This window comes from Colletotrichum fructicola, assembly GCF_000319635.2.
Source record: "Colletotrichum fructicola Nara gc5 chromosome Unknown KSG_Nara_v1_contig07, whole genome shotgun sequence".
Classification (NCBI taxonomy): Eukaryota; Fungi; Ascomycota; class Sordariomycetes; order Glomerellales; family Glomerellaceae; genus Colletotrichum; species Colletotrichum fructicola.
In genome coordinates, this window is record NW_027094057.1 from 1,436,022 (window position 1) to 1,455,135 (window position 19,114).

Genomic DNA, 19,114 nt, shown 5'->3' on the forward strand with positions numbered 1-19,114 from the left:
ATGACAAGGCGTCAGCGCCGGTGGCATGATCTAAGGCAAAACAGGTGAGATTGGAGCGAGCCACTGGCAACTAATCGTCATTTCAAAAATCTGTTTCCCTTGCTCTTCCCCTCGCAAACGATCCAGCGAACCGGGGGTCATGCGGCCAAGACGATTGATGCACCTGGCCAAGACCCTTGGCGATCACATCCCGCCAGCCAAGAATCTTGGCCGCCCTTGGCTGGACTGCCATCTTCAACCCACAATGCAGGATGCGGACCTAAATTGAACGTCATTTGAATGTTTCTCTTCTTTTTGCAATACACATCGTGGCTTTTGAGTCTTGGAACAAGTGAAGATGGATTTTCTGAGTCGCCGGCTCCAAATATGATGATTGGACGAGCAACAAGAGCGGATCAGCAGTTGAAAAATGGTGGGGATGTTCACTATTTACCTCAGTGCAATTAGTGCTATGATGGACAAGCTTCCTGAGTCGGTGACGGCGAAGCGCCGACATGGCATGATCCTCAGGCTTCCGCTTCTATCCCATCTCAGTTTCCTTTCTGGTATGATCGGCCGTTCCCGAACTGCTAAAAACATCGCTCAAGTGGACCTACGCCGGCTGTGCTTTCACTGCTGGCCTGTCCCCTCATCTGACTAGGATCATTGATGGCCGAGGTTCATCCCATTTTATCGCTCGCCAATTGCAGCCCATCTTGAAGACACGTTCAACATTTAACCCACTCGTTCAAATTGCAAGTTACTGCTCTGTTCAATGCATTCTTTGCCTGCGAAAACAAGCCATCAGTGAAGACGAAAGGTTGTGTTGGCAAGACACAAACCCGGACTACAACATCCACACGAATGGGGCATATCCGAGCAGTTCGTTGCCTCGGCATCTCGTCGCTATTCCCGGCTCCGCGCCGGGAGCTACCGCGATTAACTTTACGTAGCTTTTGACGGGAACACTGAAAAAATAACCTTGAATCAAGCGCACTGATAACGGACATCGCCGCAGAACCCCAATACTCCGCCTGTTTGTGTATATCTTATATGTAATCCATGCTAATGATTCGACCGCTGGTCCCTGGCTCCCTGCCCCTGGATATTACCCCATGGCACCTACCATTTTTGAGATGAACCGCCGCAATGAGCCTTCCTAACTTGCTTAGCGGAAAGCGTGGAACCACAACATAAACACCCAATTGCTCCTCTTCCCGTGCTCCCGTCTCTTCTCCCCGCCCACATGCCGACATCACAAGATGCATCGCTACCCACCCCACTGATTTGCTTGATTGCCTGTCCCATGCATGCTACCCACCGTGCGTCCGCACCTCCTCGTCCTGGCTGGACTTTCCGAAGCTTTTCTTGAATAAACTCATGCTTGGCCCATATGTCTTGCATGAGGGTACCCTTGATTCGTCTCCTTCCAAAACAAGCTTAGATTGCATCGGCCCTACGACTCTCAACGGCTGAGAAGCTGCATCATGATGATTTTCAACGTGGATTCACCTCCTTGACGTGGCAATGCCTCCGGTACGCCTTATCTGCGCCCATGTTCGTGAACGGCTGTTGAGAATGCCAAGAATGGGGAACATCGAGTATATATAGCGAAGAAGTGTTCGCTCAACATCGGATTCTTGTCTTGTCTCTCCAGCCACCGCTCGACACTCCAGTCCATCGATCAACATGGTTGCCAAAGCCCTCTCCGTCGCCCTCCTGGCTGGTGCCGCCTCGGCCACCTGCCCCCTCTCGGTCCAGATCTCCAACTCTGATGCCCACGTTGTCAGCGTCGCTGTCACCAACACCGGCTCCGAGACTCTCCAGGTCTTCAAGGGCAACACGGTCTTCAGCGACCATGCCACCAAGGATCTCCTTGTGACCGATGCCGGTAAGTTCACACTCCAATCCGACGATTGGCAGATTATTACATGCAGAGTATGAACTAACTCGACACAGAGGGCAACGCTCTCCCTTTCCAGGGCATCTACGTCAACTACAAGCGCCAGGGCCTTGACGCCAGCGCTTTCCAGAAGATCGATGCTGGCGAGACTGTCACCGTCTCCGTCAACGCCGCCAAGAGCTACAAGCTCGAGGGCATCGACGAGGCTAAGATCACCGCCATCCAGGGCTTCCGCTACGCCACTGGCGTCGAGGCTCCTGCCGACTTCAAGAGCCTCGCCTCTTGCGACGATGTCACCTCCGGCGAGGTCGCGGTCACTCCCGACCAGGCCGTTGTCGCCGAGCAGCACATCTCCCGCCGCAACAGCCCCACCCGCTCCCGCGTCGAGAAGCGCTCCATCACCTACTCCTCTTGCTCCGCTTCTCAGACTTCCGCTCTGAAGACCAGCGTCAGCAACGCCATCTCCATGGCCAAGGCCGCCTCCACCGCTGCTGGCACCTCTTCCTACTACTACACCACCTGGTTCAAGTCCACCTCCGTTGTCTCCAAGGTCCAGACCATCTACAACGACGTTGCCGGCGTCCAGACCACCTCCCCGAAGATCTCCTGCACGGACACCTACAGCGACTGCACCGACGGCTCCGCCCTGCTGTACACCGTCCCCGACGACAACGTCATCGTTCCCTGCCCCAACAACGGCTTCTGGGGCTTCCCCGAGCTTGCTTCTCAGTGCTCCGGCGACGACTACGACCGCGCCGGCAGCATTCTTCACGAGATAACCCACTTGTACGGCACCGGCGACTACGGCTACGGCTACGTCGCTGCCCAGGCTCTGTCTGCTACCAGGGCTGCCGCCAACGCCGACACCTACGAGATGTACGCTGAGAGCGTCCGCCTCGGTGGCTGCACCGTCGGCTAAGTCTTTGCGACTTACGAATTTCACGAGATCAGAGGGGGTGTGGTGACCGGATGGGAGGCGCGAGGTTGACGGTACTTGTGTGCCTCGCTGAAGGGCTCATCTGGGTGGATTCATGTAGTTAATTTGTTCTCGCCTTCAGTTACATACTTTGAGAAACAATGGAGCATTTGATGACTTTACTCCTGAGCTTCCGATTGGTTTTCCTGGTGCATCCAATGTTACACCGGCGACAAATCAGGCTGCGTGCCAAGTGAATGCCTTCATGTGCCCACTTCAGATCACCAATCAGATAAGGATTCGTGGAACTTGGTTGCCTGACCCATTTATCGCTTGTAGCCTGTTTGCCTTCGAGCCTGACTACTTTTGAAGGTTTCTCCGCGCAAGGGAAACAATCTCAATGATTTTACCTACCGCTTCTAAAGTACCTACTCCAGCCAAGATGGCTTCTGTCACTCAGCTTTGCGAGTATTGCTCTCTCATCGACTTTAGCTACCTCCGCAATCCTACTGCAGCCGAGATCGACTCTCTCAACGCTGGCGAAAGGCCTACTGAGGACCGATTCCCTCTCAAGTTTGGCCAACCCATCGATGGCGACCCGAGTTGGACCTTGGGTCGTGCGGACCGAATCCGTGCCTCTGCGGACACCTGTGTCTTTTGCAAAGCTGTCGAAGAGGTCCTTATTCAGTATGAAGATGAGCTGACAAAATTAGAGGCAGTTGGCTTGAAGGATCCTTTGTGCTATGCTACATGTGACATTGCCGGGGCCTTACAACCTCCGAAGGCTACTGCTTGGGAAGGAGCTCAGCCCGGAGAGGCGAATCCGGAGTTCATCATGAGACGTCTGGCGATTTACTTCATTCCGTTCGACGAGAACAGCACAAACGGACTAAATCCTGGACGCGTGGGCTTCAAGAAGGCGTCTTGGAAGCGGATATTTCACTGTTTTCAGACGTATGATGCCGCAAGATCGCAGGATTCCTTCAAAGTGGAAACCTTCTTTGGAGGCCCTCATAACCCAGGCGACATCCTTTTTGCGGGGAGAAAGAGGCCATCTAAGGTGGACATGCATCTTCCAATTCAATGGGTTAAACATTGCAAGGAAACGCACACTTCATCGTGTGGTTCTGCACAAGTGGAAGATCGAGACGAAGATCAAGACGGAGGTGTAGGCTCCAGGTCAGTGTGTTACGTTACTGCGCAAGTTTTCATCAAAGACTGACCAGAAATCGAAGCCTTTTGTTTGTCTTTTGTCTCAGAATCGCAAGACTTTGGCGCAACCTCTTCACAAAACTATATGTTGCAAATATTCCTGGGTATATGCCACTGTTTCGCCTCATAGATGTAGAAACGATGGCAATTGTGGAACGCAGAAACGTACAGCTCAAAAGTCTGAACTACATGACTTTGAGCTACGTGTGGGGAAAAACCCCCCAGAAAAAGATGTTATTCAAGGCGAATCGCAACAACCTACTAAAAAAAGACTCGCTAAAAGGCAACCTATCTCAAACCATTGAGGACGCCTGCAAGTTCACGAAAGATATGGGGACTCGGTTCATATGGGTAGATGCTCTCTGTATCATTCAGGACAGCGATGAGGACAAAGCAGTGCAGATCGGCAAAATGGCGGACATATACGCCAATGCCCTGCTCACCATCATTGCTGCGAGCGGCAAAGACTCTCACGCCGGTTTACCTGGCATTTCAACCGACCGAAAGCGAATGCAGAAGGAAATCACAACGCGAACATCAACATCCGAGGGGGAGATATCCCTGTTGTCTACATTGAGCCATACATCGAGCCGCTTTGCAAACTTCAACTCGGAGACGACGTGGTCCTCTAGAGGGTGGACATTGCAAGAACGAGCCGTCTCACGAAGGAGCATAACGTTCCTTGACGAGCAAATCACCTGGGCTTGTTGCGAGTCACACTGGAGTGAGGAGACCAACTCGGAGGCTTCTGCAGTTGTTTCGTGGTTCAACTTGTCAGGTTCCGAATCCTATCTCAATTCGGCATACAGAGACCGGTACGCGTCTGAGATGGATGGTGATCAGATGTGGCACAAGCTGCATCGCCTCGCACGTGACTATTCGAACAGAGAGCTCACTGGGGAAGGTGATGCTTACAACGCCTTCTCGGCTATCATTCAACAGGCACAAGAGATTTCAGGAGAGCAATTCTTATGGGGCCTGCCGACTTCAAGATTCGAACTCGGCTTATGCTGGGAGCCAAACTTGGAGGGGGTGAGAAGGCGTACAGCCCTGACTACTCTACCGATGACATCTCTTAAGAAGAAGGTCCCATTCCCCAGCTGGAGTTGGATTGGCTGGAAAGGCCCTATTGGGCTGACAATTGAAGATCGCCATGTTGAAGCCGGGTAAGCTCTGCCAGGAAAACCAATGGTTAAAATCACTGACGAAAACAAAGGCTGGATCCCGTCATTTCTTGCTACATTCTGAGACGCGAACCATTGAGACTAGTTCAAGTCCGCCTCTTGTTCTTGGATAATCCTAAAAACCCACCTGTCGCAAGAGGAAGCTCTGCAGTTTTCCTGGATGTGGTCAAGCATCACTATCCTGCTTTGACGACTGAAGTACTCGATAGAACACCGGAAGATCAGATTCTATTTTTCTGGGCTGACTCGGCGCGTTTTCGAGTGACGGGGCCCATCAAGTCAGACCTTTGGCAGCCTGGCTGGAACCCGCTTGAGAGAAACCAGCACGCATACTATGTCCAGCACATCATTGACTCTAATGGCAAAAAAGTGGGCGAAACTGGCCGATGCAAAGAAAGCTTTGCTGCTGGTGCAAGTAAGAGCAGAGAGTACGAATTTGTAGTCATCGCAGAAAACACGGCACCCCCAGATTTCGAGAAGAAACGAGTTGCATTGCAAGTTGCACGCAGATCCGATGGAGTCGCATACCGCATCAACATTGCCGAGATCAGTCAGGTTGGGTGGGAGAACGCAACCGTGACTCATGGTTTGATTGCATTGGGAAGCGAGGAGGGAGTGGCGTAGAAACATAGGGAGCCTGGACCACACGAGTGAGAATATTGACTCTGGTGAAGGATTGCAACGCGCATCGCTTTTGATTTGATTTGTGGTGCGGGATGATGGTGTAAGGGGCTGGCCCCTAGGCTTGTTCAACGTAGAGGTGCCGTCGATTGACTATTCTAAGCTGAAGAAGGAAGAAAGGACTTTACAGGGATAGGCGCCTAGCAGCGGTGAAGCACACCGGGGTTAGGCGGTGTGCTACGGCGGAATGGTGGATCCGGCGGAGCCGGGTCTCGGTAGCTGCTCCGGCAAAGCCGGAGATCTCGGCCGGGCTCTAGCCCGTGACAGATGGTCATAGAAAAGCCACTTTAGGCCGGCATCGCCGAGAACGGGACAAGAGAAAGTGCATGATTATATGAAAGCTACCAGTGTTTTCGGAATTCGTCAAAACTCCCTCTCGATCTATTGTTGCTAAGTCATAATGTCCTCTTCCTCTTTCAGGATACCTCGGCCAACTCGAACACTACAGCAAGCGTCGTCACTTCCTCATGTGCAAGTTTGTTATTGTCTATATCGAGACCGATACCTCTTCGATCATGGCTCTCCACTCCTCCCACATGGCCTCCGCATACGTCTCATTCTGCAACACCTCGAGACCGGTCAGTGCTAAAATCTTCGCAGTCTGGATAGCTGACTCGTGGGCAAAGTCCTAAATAGTGATCAGCGATCTGGCACAAGTGGTATTCCTCGATAAGAACCCAAACTTACCGTTCCTGCGAGCTCTCGGAAGCCAGCGTTGTGTACGGGAGCACCTCCACCAACGGGGAAGCCAACTTGAATGGCCGGGAGGAACCAAGACACATTACCCTGTACACCGCAGTTTATAAAATGTCTCTTTGAGAACGTGCTTTTGTTGTATGGGCGTACCTGGTCAGACGACGCGGAGGCGCCTCCATCTCGCCGTGACTCTTCAGGGGAGGAAACGGTGAAGTTGGCCGTTTTCGGGTCATCGGCCGGGTCAAGATACTTCATCTGGTATTGGTAGAAAGTGCTCGCCAGTTGATAACTAGGATTTTGATCCCAGTAGTCTTGGAAAGGCGTAATCTCCACAGTAGTGTTCGTTCCGTTGCCGGACGCGTACAGTATAGACTGAACCTGGTCGAGGACAACATCACGTCGTGGTCTGACAGTCAGTCACCCGCAGGTTCCAAAGAAATGTGACACGTGGTGGTGAACACACCTGGAGTTTCCTCTCACACCCCACTGACTTTCAATGTAGTCCGGGATGATATTTGCCACGGACCATCCCTTTGTGACAACATGATGGATTCTATCAGAAGGCTGAAGTTGTTGGCGGAACAGCCCAGCCATCTGGTAAGCAGCAACAAAGCCATCCAGAGCATTTTGACCAGCCCATGGAGCTGCAGCCGCATGTGCGGCAACTGATGACGAGACAAGGTAAGCGAAAGTCGTTGAGAAGAGCTCAAAGTAACAGTCACTTGCCTCCAGTCCAAGAGACGTTACCACGCCAAGAAGCCAGAGTTCTACCCCAAGCAGCATAGTCGGAGTTTCCTGGATGAGCCATCAAGCTGCAATCAAGGCCGTCATACGCGCCAGCCTCAAGCATTTTCACCTTGCCACCACCCCCTTCTTCCGCAGGAGTACCTAGAAGGCTGCAATATCGTTGTCAATTCACTGTACCGATTGGATGGCAAGCGGACTCACACCACTGAGCCTTTCACGCTCCCGTTCTCAAGTGCATCCTTCACGCCGATTGCCGCGGCAACACCAACGGTGGCGATAAGGTTATGCCCGCAAGCGTGGCCCAAACCCGGAAGAGCGTCGAACTCAGAGTTAAACGACACGTCACGTCCTTCACCGTTGGAGAACTCGGCTCTAAAGGCGGTGCTCAAGTTGTAGGCGCTGCGAGTGACTTTGAACCCCTGCTCTTCGAGGTAGTCGGTGAGAACCTGGTGTGCGTGGACCTCTTGGTACCCAATTTCCGGATTCTCCCAAATCTTTATGATTATGTCAGTAAGCATAGGCAACAGTAGTTTGTTTGGTGCAGTCAATTGATGATAATTGCTTTACCTCTGTGTTAAGTGTTCTTAGACCATCATTTCGGGAGTCAATGGCAGCAAAGACTTGGTCCGCCAGTTCTTGGCAACTGACACATGAGTGCAGCAGAGTGCTTGACGCGAGAATGGCAATTGTGGATTTCAGTAAAGATTGCATGGTTGCGAGATCCGAGCAGCTCGTGCCTCATGTCCAGCCAAAAGACGAGACATAATCTAGTAAATATGAACGAATAATAAAGTGGAATTTTGAGTCGCATCCTGCTTCGCTCAAGTTCGGTTATGCCACTCCGATATCGTATCAAGGGGATTCTTGGCATATGGGGTTGTTGTGTCTTGGCAACGACGCAGTATTCGTAGGCAACCCCCTGTTACCCCGCAAGCTGGATGAAGTTGAACTGACCTGCTGAATTGAACCTAGGTGATGCTACCGTACAGTAGATCTCAACCGACAATCGGACGAGTTGCCCGAGGCTTGATAACCCGGAATTCCTTCACTCAAGGCATAAGGTAGGTGCAGCTCTCGCCAACCACATTTATTTGTGGATGCTTGATTGATGTGATTCGTCTTTACTGATTCATTGTCCGCTATTCATTCCGGATGACAACTTGAACAGGGCTGGCTATCATTACGGGAACGCAACGTCCAGATTGACCAAATGCCATCATGCTCTCCTCATGTTCATGATTTCCTTAGTCATACCGGCTATTCCAACAACTTCTCGATTGGTGTTTAACTTTGATCAAGTATCCGACGCTGGAGTCGCTGCGGTCGCTGGCCCGTGCAATTGTGTTTCCTGCTCCCCTTCATCTGTACCAACGGCCGTCCTTGGGAGGCTGAGGGTCATCGGCCACGGTCCCAAAGCTAAGTTGACCAACATCGTTCGCCTCGTGGCCCATCTCACTATACCAGTCCTCCGGCATCTTTACATCACCCCACTTTAAGGGGTAAATAACCATACTCTTCATCCCGGTAGGGCTTCGTTCGCTTTCTTGATGCTGATTGGCCACTGCTAAGCAGCGCTGCCGCAAGTCCAATCAAGTCAATTTTGACCCCCCAACTTGCTAAATTGCCTCTTTTCTTTTGAGGCTTTGACTACTTGGTGAATTGCCAATTAAAATAAGTCAATCATCAAACAAAAACACGTGCAAAACCCTTACTAATCAAGAAAAAGTGAAGTTATATACATCACGACGGCAACAGAGTAAAGCTCTGCAAAGGCATCAAGACCCCCCTCTTCATCCAGTTCTTACTTAGCTGGAGAGTCTCTATAGTACCCGGCACCATCGAGAGCCTCTGCGAAGTGAGGGTTAACTTGGCAGTACTAAAAGCCCTCTCACAGTCTGCCGCCATCGCCGGCACGGCGAAGACGTCGAGGGCAAGCCGCGAGAGCGCCGGGAAGGTCTCCGAATGGTCCCTCCACCATCGAACGGGATCGGAGGTGGTCTCCGGAGGCTGCCGGAGGTAGAGATCAAGCTCATCCGTCCGGGGCGGCGTCTTGCGGCGCCAGCTGTTAACCCATTGCCGGTAATGCACATCTTCTCCGTCCCCGGCGCCGGGATCAACTGGAAGCATGCCGGCTTGCCAGCTAGACGGATATATCTCGCCGGGTTGACGATACCACTGATCGAAGTACTCTGTGAGGGTCTTCAGAGCCTTCTCAACCCATCCCTCCTGGTGTTCTTGCCCCCATATATCTCTTAGGTATGAAATACCATATGACGGGTGCAGGATGATCGCACCAGAGAACAGTGGCGAGTCTCCGAGAAGATCATAATAATCGAAGAGCTTCTGCCACGCCTGCTCAACGCTGCTACGTAAGAAGGTCTGCCACTCCTCGTTGAGAGACTCGAATCTCGAGGCATATCGAGAGGCTGGCGATGCCCAGTCCTGGTGTACATGATCGGGCAGGGCTTGAAGGTTATGATGACGGCGCCGGGCCCGCCTGGCACGCTTCTGAGATTGCTGCGACTGCTGAGAGTCACCCTCATCGTCGTGATCTATACTGGGTGATAAACTGGCGTTGTAGTAGATCTTCCAGTTGATGAGATGCGAGAGAAGGTACTCGATACCCAACGTTACCTCCCAGAGTCGCCCATGCCCGTCATTAATACCCCAGCCCTCACACCGCTTCGTCTGGAGGTAGAAGGGCTCAAGGATCATCCCGATCTCAGCGAGAACCTTCCAATCCTCACTCGAGAGTAGGTCCTTCTCTGAGATGTGCTGCCTGGCATCGTCGTCGTCGTTGTTGGCTAATAGGAAGGCTTGAATCTCCGTCTTCTTCTTCACAGCCCTCTCGATCATAAGATACGTACTATTCCATCGAGTGTCGTTATTCAGTATAAGCTGTGCCTCCCGGCGTGACTCCGAGAAGATCCGGAAGTCGGAGTCTCTGTCGACCTCCGCCGCAGCCTTCCGGTACCGCTCCGTCCGTTGCGGAGATGCCCGGACGAACTTGACGATATTCCGGAGCCGGCCCACGGGGCCAAGCTTCCGCCAGAGCTCAAGATCGTCCTCATACCGCTCACAGAGCCGGAAGAAGTCCGACTCAGCCTCTAGGACCTCCTTGTCAGCGCCAAACAAGAAGGCCCGGGCGGCGAGGTTGAGGATGTGGCCGTAGCACCGCATTCGCCGGGCCTTGACGTCCGCATCCGTCATCTCGGGCGAGATACTCCGGTAGAAGGCCCGGAGGCAGGTGTCGTTGTTCGTAGCGTTGTCGGAGATCGTTACTCCGATGCGGGGCCGGAGTTCATAACGGTCGACGGCGTCGATAAGGGTCTCCGAGAGGCTGAGGCCGCTGTGGTTGCCGTGATGCTGCGGGAAGGCTAAGAGACGAGACTGTATTGTGCCGTCAGCATGGATGAAATGACCAGTGACTGCCATAAAGGCGTAAATATTTGGTGATGACCATAGATCGAATGATAGATGGATCTTTGAGAGTGCAGAGTGAAGCTCAGACTTCACGAGAGCCTCTCCACGCCGGCAGAAGTCATCGAGACGGTCCCGAATCGCCGTCCGGCCCCACGGGATCTCGCCAGCGACCTCCGGGTTATGGTACCGAAACATCTGCTGCACGTAGGCGTTCTCGAAGTGGACGAATGGGAGATCGGCAGAGACGATGGAGGCAACGCTGAGGTCTCTCAGAGTCGTGATCTTGGCCCTCGGCACGTTACTGTTAGGTCGAAGTCGTTTGTACGAAGGCGGGCCTGATGTGTCTGCCGAGGAGGGCAGAGTACTGCTGTCAGAGTCCTCATCTGACACAGCAGAGATCCTGCAGACCTTATGGCTACTTCAGCTTCGTCAGTATATGACTTATATAGAAAGAAAGCTGACAGATACATACCGAAGTAAGTGCTCTTGAGGAGCGGAGGTGGCGGCAGCGCCAAACAGACGAGGAGACCCCTTCGCGTCGCATCGTCGACAGCTCCAAAAGGACGCGCCGGCGCGGCTCTGAATAACTTCGACGAGGAACTCGCCATGATCTCGAATCCAGCTAGAGCGCCCTCGGCCACGCCTTCGCGATAACTGCGTCTCAAGAACGAACTCTCGACTGCCTACGACGATGTGAGGAAGGTCGTCGATCGTGGAATTCAGAGGTGGGGTAACAAGCAGAGCCTGCGCGATCTGCGTCGAGATGCGGAGGCGCGGGGTACCTAACATCTCATACGCGTTGGCGTGAGAAGCGCTGGCAGCAGTGGCAGCAGTCGACATCGTGAGTATGGAGTCGGTGAAATTAAAAATGGCTGAAAATGGTGAAGAAGATGTGAGATGATGAACAAATCCCGCTAGAAGTGTGCAATCGGGATGAGTTATATATCATTCGAACCGCTGTGATCCCTTCTACCTCCTCTGAAAGTTTCAAAGGGATTGGCTGTAAACTAGTATTTTGAGGGCAGTTCGAAAAACCACATCAAGATATGTAGTCATCGCGAGGTTGGCAATAGTGGCATGTTTCAGTGGCTGGGCATAACCGAATAACTAGGGCGCAAGCTGATCTACGGCCTCTCATTGGTCAGAAGTGAAACAATCAGGTATTTCAAGTCAATCGAGGGATGCGAGATTGACTACTTGAGGGATGGCGATGGCATCACTTTGACTAGTTGACTTGGTTAACTTGGCAAGTCAGATTGGACTTGCGGCAGCGCTGCTGCTAAGAGATCTTGAAGCTCCGTAGCGTCTTGCTTCCACGTTCTGGCGTCAACTTCATTTCCATCACCTTTAGGAACTTTTGCCAGCGGGGAAACATGGCATGCTGCGGATATTGCTAGAGAATTCGACCCAACTATAGGCATGTAGCCTGGCAGGACTCTTCTTGATAGCAGGATAGGCAGTAATAATGCGATGAGGCCAAGGATTGTCAGAACCAGAACTGGCAGTGACGCCGTGCCAATAGAGACCACAGCATCTGAAGACAAACTAGTCGGGTCGCTCGAAGATCCTATTCCATCGCCATCTACGTAGTAAGCTGCCACGAGACAATTATGCGGTCAGTCAGATTCAGCAATAATATTGCTATTGCTTTCACTTACAGCCTTGAGACACAATTATAAATACCGCATTGGATAGCAGCCAGTGACCAATAGCACTAAGTATAATCATGGGAATACTGTATTTATATGGCAACTGCAGACGGTACGTCGAAGTTTGGAGGCCTCTGGAGACTTGGAGTTAGCCCCAGGAGTGGTAGAAGTATGGTGGTGAACGTAAGGAGAGAGATATTCTGGAGCCCTCTCCAACAGCTGGCATAGGTAGTCGATCGCTACACAGCACCCTTCAACTATATTAATTGGAATAAAACTGAAGAGATGACCTACCTGGGTTGGGTGACGCGTAGTGGTTGATAGTCAACAGAAAGAAGTGCCCATTCCTGGCTCATTTCCAGTCGAGTGATTAAAGAGTTATACGTGAGATACCAAAAGGAAAGAAAGAGTTGCGGAATATTTGCGATGACCACTGAAGAGAGAAAAGGAGATGGTCCCATAACGGGATAAAGAAAACTGCTTGCCTCATCCACGTTCAGCTTTATGCCTCGCCTTCGAAAGGTTAGTGGACTTCAAAACTTCAGATGCGAGTCTTTTGCTTACAAAGATGTCCCACTCGAAAGTTGTTGCCAGAGGCAGACTGCTGCAGCAATTATTCCGATCAGCAATACGCCATAGGTTCCTACCCAGACTCCTCGGGGAATAGCCATGACCCTGAGTTGTTGTTTCTTGACCCAATGTCGAGACTCAAGTGATTCAAACGCGTACACGTCGGTCATGACGTTGGAATTCCTCTTCCTTCGCCGAATCATTTCTTGTGTCACAACTCCGGAGAATGATCCCCTGTCCTCGGTAGAGGTAAACGACGTAACAGCGTCTCCAGGGGTAACAAGCGGTTCTTGGGGACCAATGAACCGAACAACAACTACACAAATAACCAATTTCAAAAAGACCGACAATACGACAGCAAGCATGAGGGGTTTTGACAAGGCTACTGAGCAAGTAGCCATCGACGGCTCTGCCATGCAGTACGATACTTCGAACGAGGTGACTCGGGCTCCAAATCTGTAGTCGTCATAACGTTCTCCTTCGGTAGCCGAGTACAACGTTCTGTTCCGCCACGTAAACGAATCGTCGATGTGAATGAACCACGGAATTTCAGGTTCTGAAATTGCCCATGACAATGATCTGCTGCGGCTTCCTCCATCTCGTTTCCGCAATTGGCGACAGTCCACACCGCACTCCGGAACTCCGTTCCAAGTGTTGCCTGACATATTGCATTGATCTGCCATCAACAGAGAATTCAAGTCGTATCGTGGAATAACCGGTTCCCAGAGCCGATCAGCGATCATCGAAAGGTTCCAAAGATCGTCTCGCGTCCAACCCGGACCATCAACTACCAATACGACGTTGTGATAGTCTTTCAAGCCATTGCAAAGCCCGGGCCGATACATGTTCTGACATTGAATTGCGTCCAGCCGCTCCCATTCAGAGACCGTAGCTGCCGTTGTTGAGATATTGCTTCGTGCTGCCGAAGTTCGTTCGGTTTTGAGATCCTCAAACTCCCAGTCATCTTTGATATACAAACTGGCCCCCGGGAAGATGTATGGCTCCCCCGTTAGAAAAGACTCGCTGGCGACATAAAGTCCAAAGTCCCCAAATCAACTGGTCATCTGAAATACTGAGCTGTTGAACAGCATGTGAATGGGGATGATGTTAAACCTAAGCTAATCCATGCAGCCAGCTTGAAGCGTGATAGAAAGAAAGCATTTCTCCACGAGGGAATACCGATATCAAGCCATTTTCCTCGAGCGTGTACTGCATCCACCTCTCGCCTCGAAGGTGCGTTCAAAACCTGCATGAAGAAGTTTGAAGACGCGAGTACAACAGTCGAGAGCGCATTGATGAGTAAATGCAGCAGAGTATTCATATTCTTCGTGTTGTCGTGTCTACAATCGCTTTCGTAGGCCTGCTTGATATCGCCAGTCTCGGATATCGCAACAGCCACGCTTGATATCGCCAGTCTCGGATATCGCAACAGCCAGAAAGGCGATCAGAACCACCATTGAAACTGACATAAGTCCGATATTGATAACTGCTGATTTTCGCCATCCGCTGGGTAGTCGAACCAATTCTGAAAGGTTCGGCAGGCGTGGCTTTCTGTGCTTCGAAGAAAGCTGGGACCAAAATGGACGAGCCATCGCGGAAAACGGTCAGTAGGAGGCCAAGGTATGGTAGGGAGGTCGGTAAATAGGAACTAACAGTCGTTTAAAGTAGACATAGACGACTGAAATGAATTTACAAGACGGTGGATTCAGAGAAACGTAAATTTGCCTCGCAGGCTCTTCTGCCAAAGGGGGCCATCCTTTCCTCTAAATGTAATGAAAACAGTGGCAGCTGACATCCATGGATACACAGGGAAATGAATCTGTCTCTAATTTCGACTGAGGCAACCCTTGGCAATAGCTTTCTCGTCCCTCAAAATGCCTCATGTCTCAGAATCACCGGCTTTATTGGAGGACGCCTGAGTCTGTCTTGTAGCCAAGCAATCTCCTCCAAAACTGCTGCCTGTTCTTTGTCCACAGTCTGACATTCGCGGCATCAAATCCGAAATAGGCTTAGCAAAAGCGCCAGCAATTTCGTAAACATACATCACGAAGACGGTGCAACGTTTCCTGATTTAGATTGGCTGGACAATCAGCAAGGCGACACGTGTCTTCAGCTTCGACAAAACATACCTTTGGATCGGCGTAACAACTTCGATGACTAGACTTTCCAATACCTTGCCATTCGCAAGTTGCTCGACACCTAGCATTAGACTCAGTCAGCGGAGTTGGAATCATAAAGCCTGGTGAAGGAAAGTGTACTCCTCCGGCAACACACCTAACAGCAGTAATATTACGTTTGCGTTGGTGAAAGCGTTGCATGTTACGATCGTCAAAGGAAGTGGCAATGCTTTTCGCTGTGTTCTATGTTGATCACCCTGCTGGCCGGCATCCCGTACTCAAATTCGGGGAGTGGCAAGCTGGGACTTGTATGTGAGCAAATAGACAAGACTTATTGATGGTGCTTTCTATTGTAAAGTCTCAAGCTAAGTAGATGAAACGATTATTCTGCACGATGTGTCATGGTGGATCCATTTGGCATGTATAGTGACAGACGCAGAGTGGCGGGCATTTGATGTGGGCATTAGGTTGGAAAGAAACTACCTGTCGCTTGTTGCATCCATTCGTACGGCCTACTTTGGTGACTATCTCATGACAATTGCCTAAGTCCAGCTGAAGAGGAGAGTGAGTTCGAATCACTGCTCGTCTTCAAGCATAACGCTTTGGTCTAGATTCCAAATGTATCTCTTTCAGTGTATCCCGGCGAATCTGGACCGCTGTTTTCTTGAGTCGGGTTCCATATGTTGGAACGATTCCTGAAAGACGATTGCCTTCATTAGGGGTAGAGCCAAGAATGAAATAACTGCCAGGGCAGAATTCTATGTGCTGCTCAGCCCCGGAATGAGCCGCTTCGACGTCCCGCCGCGGTGGGATCAGCTTGTCGTATTCATGGGTGCCAATGCAGTGCCAAGGGCCAAGAGCAGTAGCAGGACGACATTGATGCATACTTGCCAAGCAATGTCTTGAAACCTTGTCACAACATACGCAATGGAAATGAGGAAGAGTCGTGGAACATTCGGATAAAGTGCCATTCCTTTCCATGAACTTTGCTGAAGTCTATGACAATACTCGTCTAACCTCACTGCTACCAATCTCCGTCTTCTGAACCATGAAATTCCCAACAGCCTTTCCGTCAGCAAAGGCTTTTTTCATTATATTTCAACTGATTGCAACAATACAGTTGTTTTGCATGTACTATCCTTACCTGGCCCGACTGCCTCGTCGTAGGACGGAGCCTTCGCATTCTCACTTACACTGCCATGGAGGCGACGACTGTTTTCCGTTCATTCATGATTCTCTATCTGAAGACGTTTCAAGAAGCATTCAATACTGCAAGAACAACTCTGCGGAGATGAATCGTGAGAATCCACGAATTGCAACAGTCACCGCTCAATTCGGCGAGCCCCTGCACCACTATCAACGAGCCTTGCGGACCCATCTGGTCCACAGCATAATCCACGGCACCGATGTTCATGTCCTCTGCGAAAACATCGTCGACGATCTATGGAACAAACCTGCCTTCATTCTTTCGATCCTTCTCGACGAGCTCGCGAAACCCAAAGAAGAGAGACTGGAATGGTTGATGTGGGTAGACCGTGACACCATCGTTCTGGACAACTGCCGGTCTCCAGCAAGTTTCCTGCCCCCTGCTCCTGGATGGGCCGCGAACGGACCCGACCCGGCATACATCACCAAGCGAGACAAGTTCCCCAAAGGCAACATTCACCTCCTTGCGACGACGGACTGGAATGGTTTGAACAACGGGGTATTCTTACTGAGGGTCAACAGGTGGAGCGTTGACCTCTTCGACTCGATCTTGTCTTACCGACACTACAAGCCGGACGTGGAGCTGAAGTTTACGGAGCAAAGTGCCATGGAGCTTCTCCTTCAAGAAGAAAAGTTTCGACACAATGTGACGTGGGTACCTCAGTGGTGGTTCAATGCTTACCCTGGTCCACAGAGGGACTTCACAGCGGATGAGCAGGTCAAACTGGAGGCGTATCATGCAAGGCCCGGAGACTTCCTTGTTCACTTCGCCGGGGTTGGCAATCGGGAAGAGGCCATGACTCCCTGGCTCCGGGTCGCCGAGTTGAGGACAAGTGGTTGGGCTGCCGGGCCTACGCAGAGAAAGCTCGACTACGAGGTTGCAGACTTTTGGCGCAAGAGAGCTGTCAAAAGCCCTTAAGAGTTCATGGTGCACAAAGGGTGCCTCCATGATGGAATATAGAAAGATTAAGAAGTTGATCACTGTAGACCAAAACATTACCTTTCGCCGAGCATTCTTCACTTGGGACCAGTGTGTAATTCCGTCGGAAGGGTGGGAACGTTGATGATCGCGAAGAATGGCTTTTGTTGATATTTCAGCTAAAGTATGAACTAGATTGAAAATTCAATTTTACAAGTCGTCACTGGAGGAGCAGGCCAGTTCCTCAATACCATTGATCATGGCATAAGCTGGCGGGGGGTCGTTGAACTCTGCATCCGCGATAATTACCTCAACGCCCGTTCGCAAGCACTTGTACCTTCACAGTCAGTTCATGTCTATGTCTTTTTCGCTTTGACGGCATACCTGAATCCTCTTGTGTGTACCTGTGGAAAACCCACAGATAACCTCCAAAGCATGCCTGATTGAAAGCACGGAAGATCCAAAGGTTGGTGAAACAAGTGGGACGATGTGGCTTTTCCAAATGCCGGGGTCAAGAGAAAAGCCATTTGGCCCTTCCGCAGGAGCAATCGGTATATCGCCCACAATACCGCAAATGGGATCATACCTGACGTCCTCTCGCGAGCTCTGGCCCACGCATACTGCCGTAGTAGTGCGAAGGCGCAGCACCAGATTCCGTAGTGAGATTGGCCCCAGCCTCTGCATCAAGTCAGGTTGAACGGAAACCTCCAGAGCCAACGCTAGGGGCTTATGGGGGTTTAGCACCGGCGGCGCCGGAATGGTCATCTTCAGCTGCAGGGAAGGGCTGTATGCCGGCAGGGTACTCCGGACCTGCGCCAGCGGCTGCGGAGTTTCCAATTCCTCGGCTGCGATGGAATTGGTGCACGAGCAATCACCGATGGTCGGCGAAATAACTCGAAATTGAGGCAGGGGCCGGAAGAGTAGTTCTGTTTTCTTGACAGTGTTGAAACGAAGAATCCCTTGTCGTTGAATTTTCACTTTCAATACGTAGGCGACGGTAACTTTCAGGCCGGCAGTGTTGATCCCTGTCGACGGTGGGAGGCAAATGGTCTCGCAGTGGGGGTCAGCTGTGGAATGCGGAAAACAAAGTGACAGGGGGAAGCACTGCTTCCCCTCCTTGAGAGTTCCCGCGGCCTGGGCGATCTGTGACGACCGCTTGAAAATCTGCTCCCGCCCATTGTCAGGCGGCGAGCCCATGCGCTGTGTGCTTCAGAGTACTTGCCTTGCGTGACTGTTGTGTTGTGTTCGATTGCGGCATCTTGGTGGAGGAATCTGGTGTCAATACAGCGGCGCATCTGATGTCTAGCCTGCCTAGAGACATTTCCATTAGCAGCTGGAGCCACCGGAATCGACCATATCACTGAATACCTTGAAGTGAGACCATGATAGAGGCAATAGCCACCGAGTCTTGCACATGAACATCGATCGTTCCCTCCACCTCTTCTCCAGGATGGAACCAGCCTCGTCCGGGGGGAAACTTAACACACAAGTCGACTCTCATCTCCACGCCACTGAACGACAGTTCGGAGATATGAAAGTGGAATGAAGGTCTGCCACATGCGCGGAAGCCAAGCGTTCGTCGCAAGCAATCTTGAATCAAAGTATTGTGCCGAGATATTTATGTTGAGTTGGAACAGGAGGCGAATATCACATCAATCACAATTGCCTGATCGCTTGAGTGTGTCGACGAAATAGAATGTTCTCCATTCAGAGTAGCACGTATCACGCAGCTGCTGAACTGTTGCAATGCCTTTTACTTCCCCTAAAAGTTATGAGCGACTCAACAGACGCTGGTTTACCTCTAGTTTCTTGACTGGCAACGGTGAGGAGACAGCTGTGTCGGCAAAGGTACTCCGGTTTGCGGCCAAGTGAAGCATCATAGTCACATAGTTCCCATCGTATCATTCGTCTG

The 19,114-nt window shown here is 51.3% G+C and overlaps 7 protein-coding genes across 7 annotated transcripts; 3 read left to right on the forward strand and 4 right to left on the reverse strand.

The window, feature by feature from the left end:
* Window positions 1-1,668: 1,668 nt before the first annotated feature.
* CGGC5_v012107 (Neutral protease 2-like protein) lies at window positions 1,669-2,801 on the forward strand (the record flags this gene model as incomplete). Its single annotated transcript, XM_032030924.1, has 2 exons — window positions 1,669-1,870; window positions 1,939-2,801. 2 exons carry the CDS (start codon window positions 1,669-1,671, stop codon window positions 2,799-2,801), a joined length of 1,065 nt encoding a protein of 354 aa, XP_031889503.1.
* Window positions 2,802-3,240: 439 nt separating this feature from the next.
* On the forward strand, window positions 3,241-5,818 carry CGGC5_v012108 (uncharacterized protein; the record flags this gene model as incomplete). Its single annotated transcript, XM_066152643.1, has 3 exons — window positions 3,241-3,977; window positions 4,172-5,176; window positions 5,227-5,818. 3 exons carry the CDS (start codon window positions 3,241-3,243, stop codon window positions 5,816-5,818), a joined length of 2,334 nt encoding a protein of 777 aa, XP_066008053.1.
* A 544-nt stretch (window positions 5,819-6,362) lies between these two features.
* On the reverse strand, window positions 6,363-8,029 carry PM20D2 (Peptidase M20 domain-containing protein 2; the record flags this gene model as incomplete). Its single annotated transcript, XM_032030927.1, has 7 exons — window positions 6,363-6,503; window positions 6,563-6,661; window positions 6,722-6,977; window positions 7,035-7,366; window positions 7,428-7,467; window positions 7,520-7,812; window positions 7,886-8,029. 7 exons carry the CDS (start codon window positions 8,027-8,029, stop codon window positions 6,363-6,365), a joined length of 1,305 nt encoding a protein of 434 aa, XP_031889506.1.
* Window positions 8,030-9,058: 1,029 nt separating this feature from the next.
* On the reverse strand, window positions 9,059-11,581 carry TRA1-1 (putative AC transposase; the record flags this gene model as incomplete). Its single annotated transcript, XM_066152644.1, has 2 exons — window positions 9,059-11,159; window positions 11,214-11,581. 2 exons carry the CDS (start codon window positions 11,579-11,581, stop codon window positions 9,059-9,061), a joined length of 2,469 nt encoding a protein of 822 aa, XP_066007941.1.
* Window positions 11,582-11,979: 398 nt separating this feature from the next.
* CGGC5_v012111 (uncharacterized protein) lies at window positions 11,980-13,130 on the reverse strand (the record flags this gene model as incomplete). Its single annotated transcript, XM_066152645.1, has 4 exons — window positions 11,980-12,335; window positions 12,400-12,524; window positions 12,685-12,903; window positions 12,955-13,130. 4 exons carry the CDS (start codon window positions 13,128-13,130, stop codon window positions 11,980-11,982), a joined length of 876 nt encoding a protein of 291 aa, XP_066007942.1.
* Window positions 13,131-16,368: 3,238 nt separating this feature from the next.
* Window positions 16,369-17,202, forward strand: CGGC5_v012112 (uncharacterized protein; the record flags this gene model as incomplete). Its single annotated transcript, XM_032030928.1, has 1 exon — window positions 16,369-17,202. The coding sequence occupies one exon, from the start codon at window positions 16,369-16,371 to the stop codon at window positions 17,200-17,202; it is 834 nt and encodes a 277-aa protein (XP_031889498.1).
* A 210-nt stretch (window positions 17,203-17,412) lies between these two features.
* CGGC5_v012113 (uncharacterized protein) lies at window positions 17,413-18,399 on the reverse strand (the record flags this gene model as incomplete). The annotated part of the gene is made up of 2 exons (XM_066152646.1): window positions 17,413-17,532; window positions 17,587-18,399. 2 exons carry the CDS (start codon window positions 18,397-18,399, stop codon window positions 17,413-17,415), a joined length of 933 nt encoding a protein of 310 aa, XP_066007940.1.
* Between the last annotated feature and the right edge of the window lie 715 nt (window positions 18,400-19,114).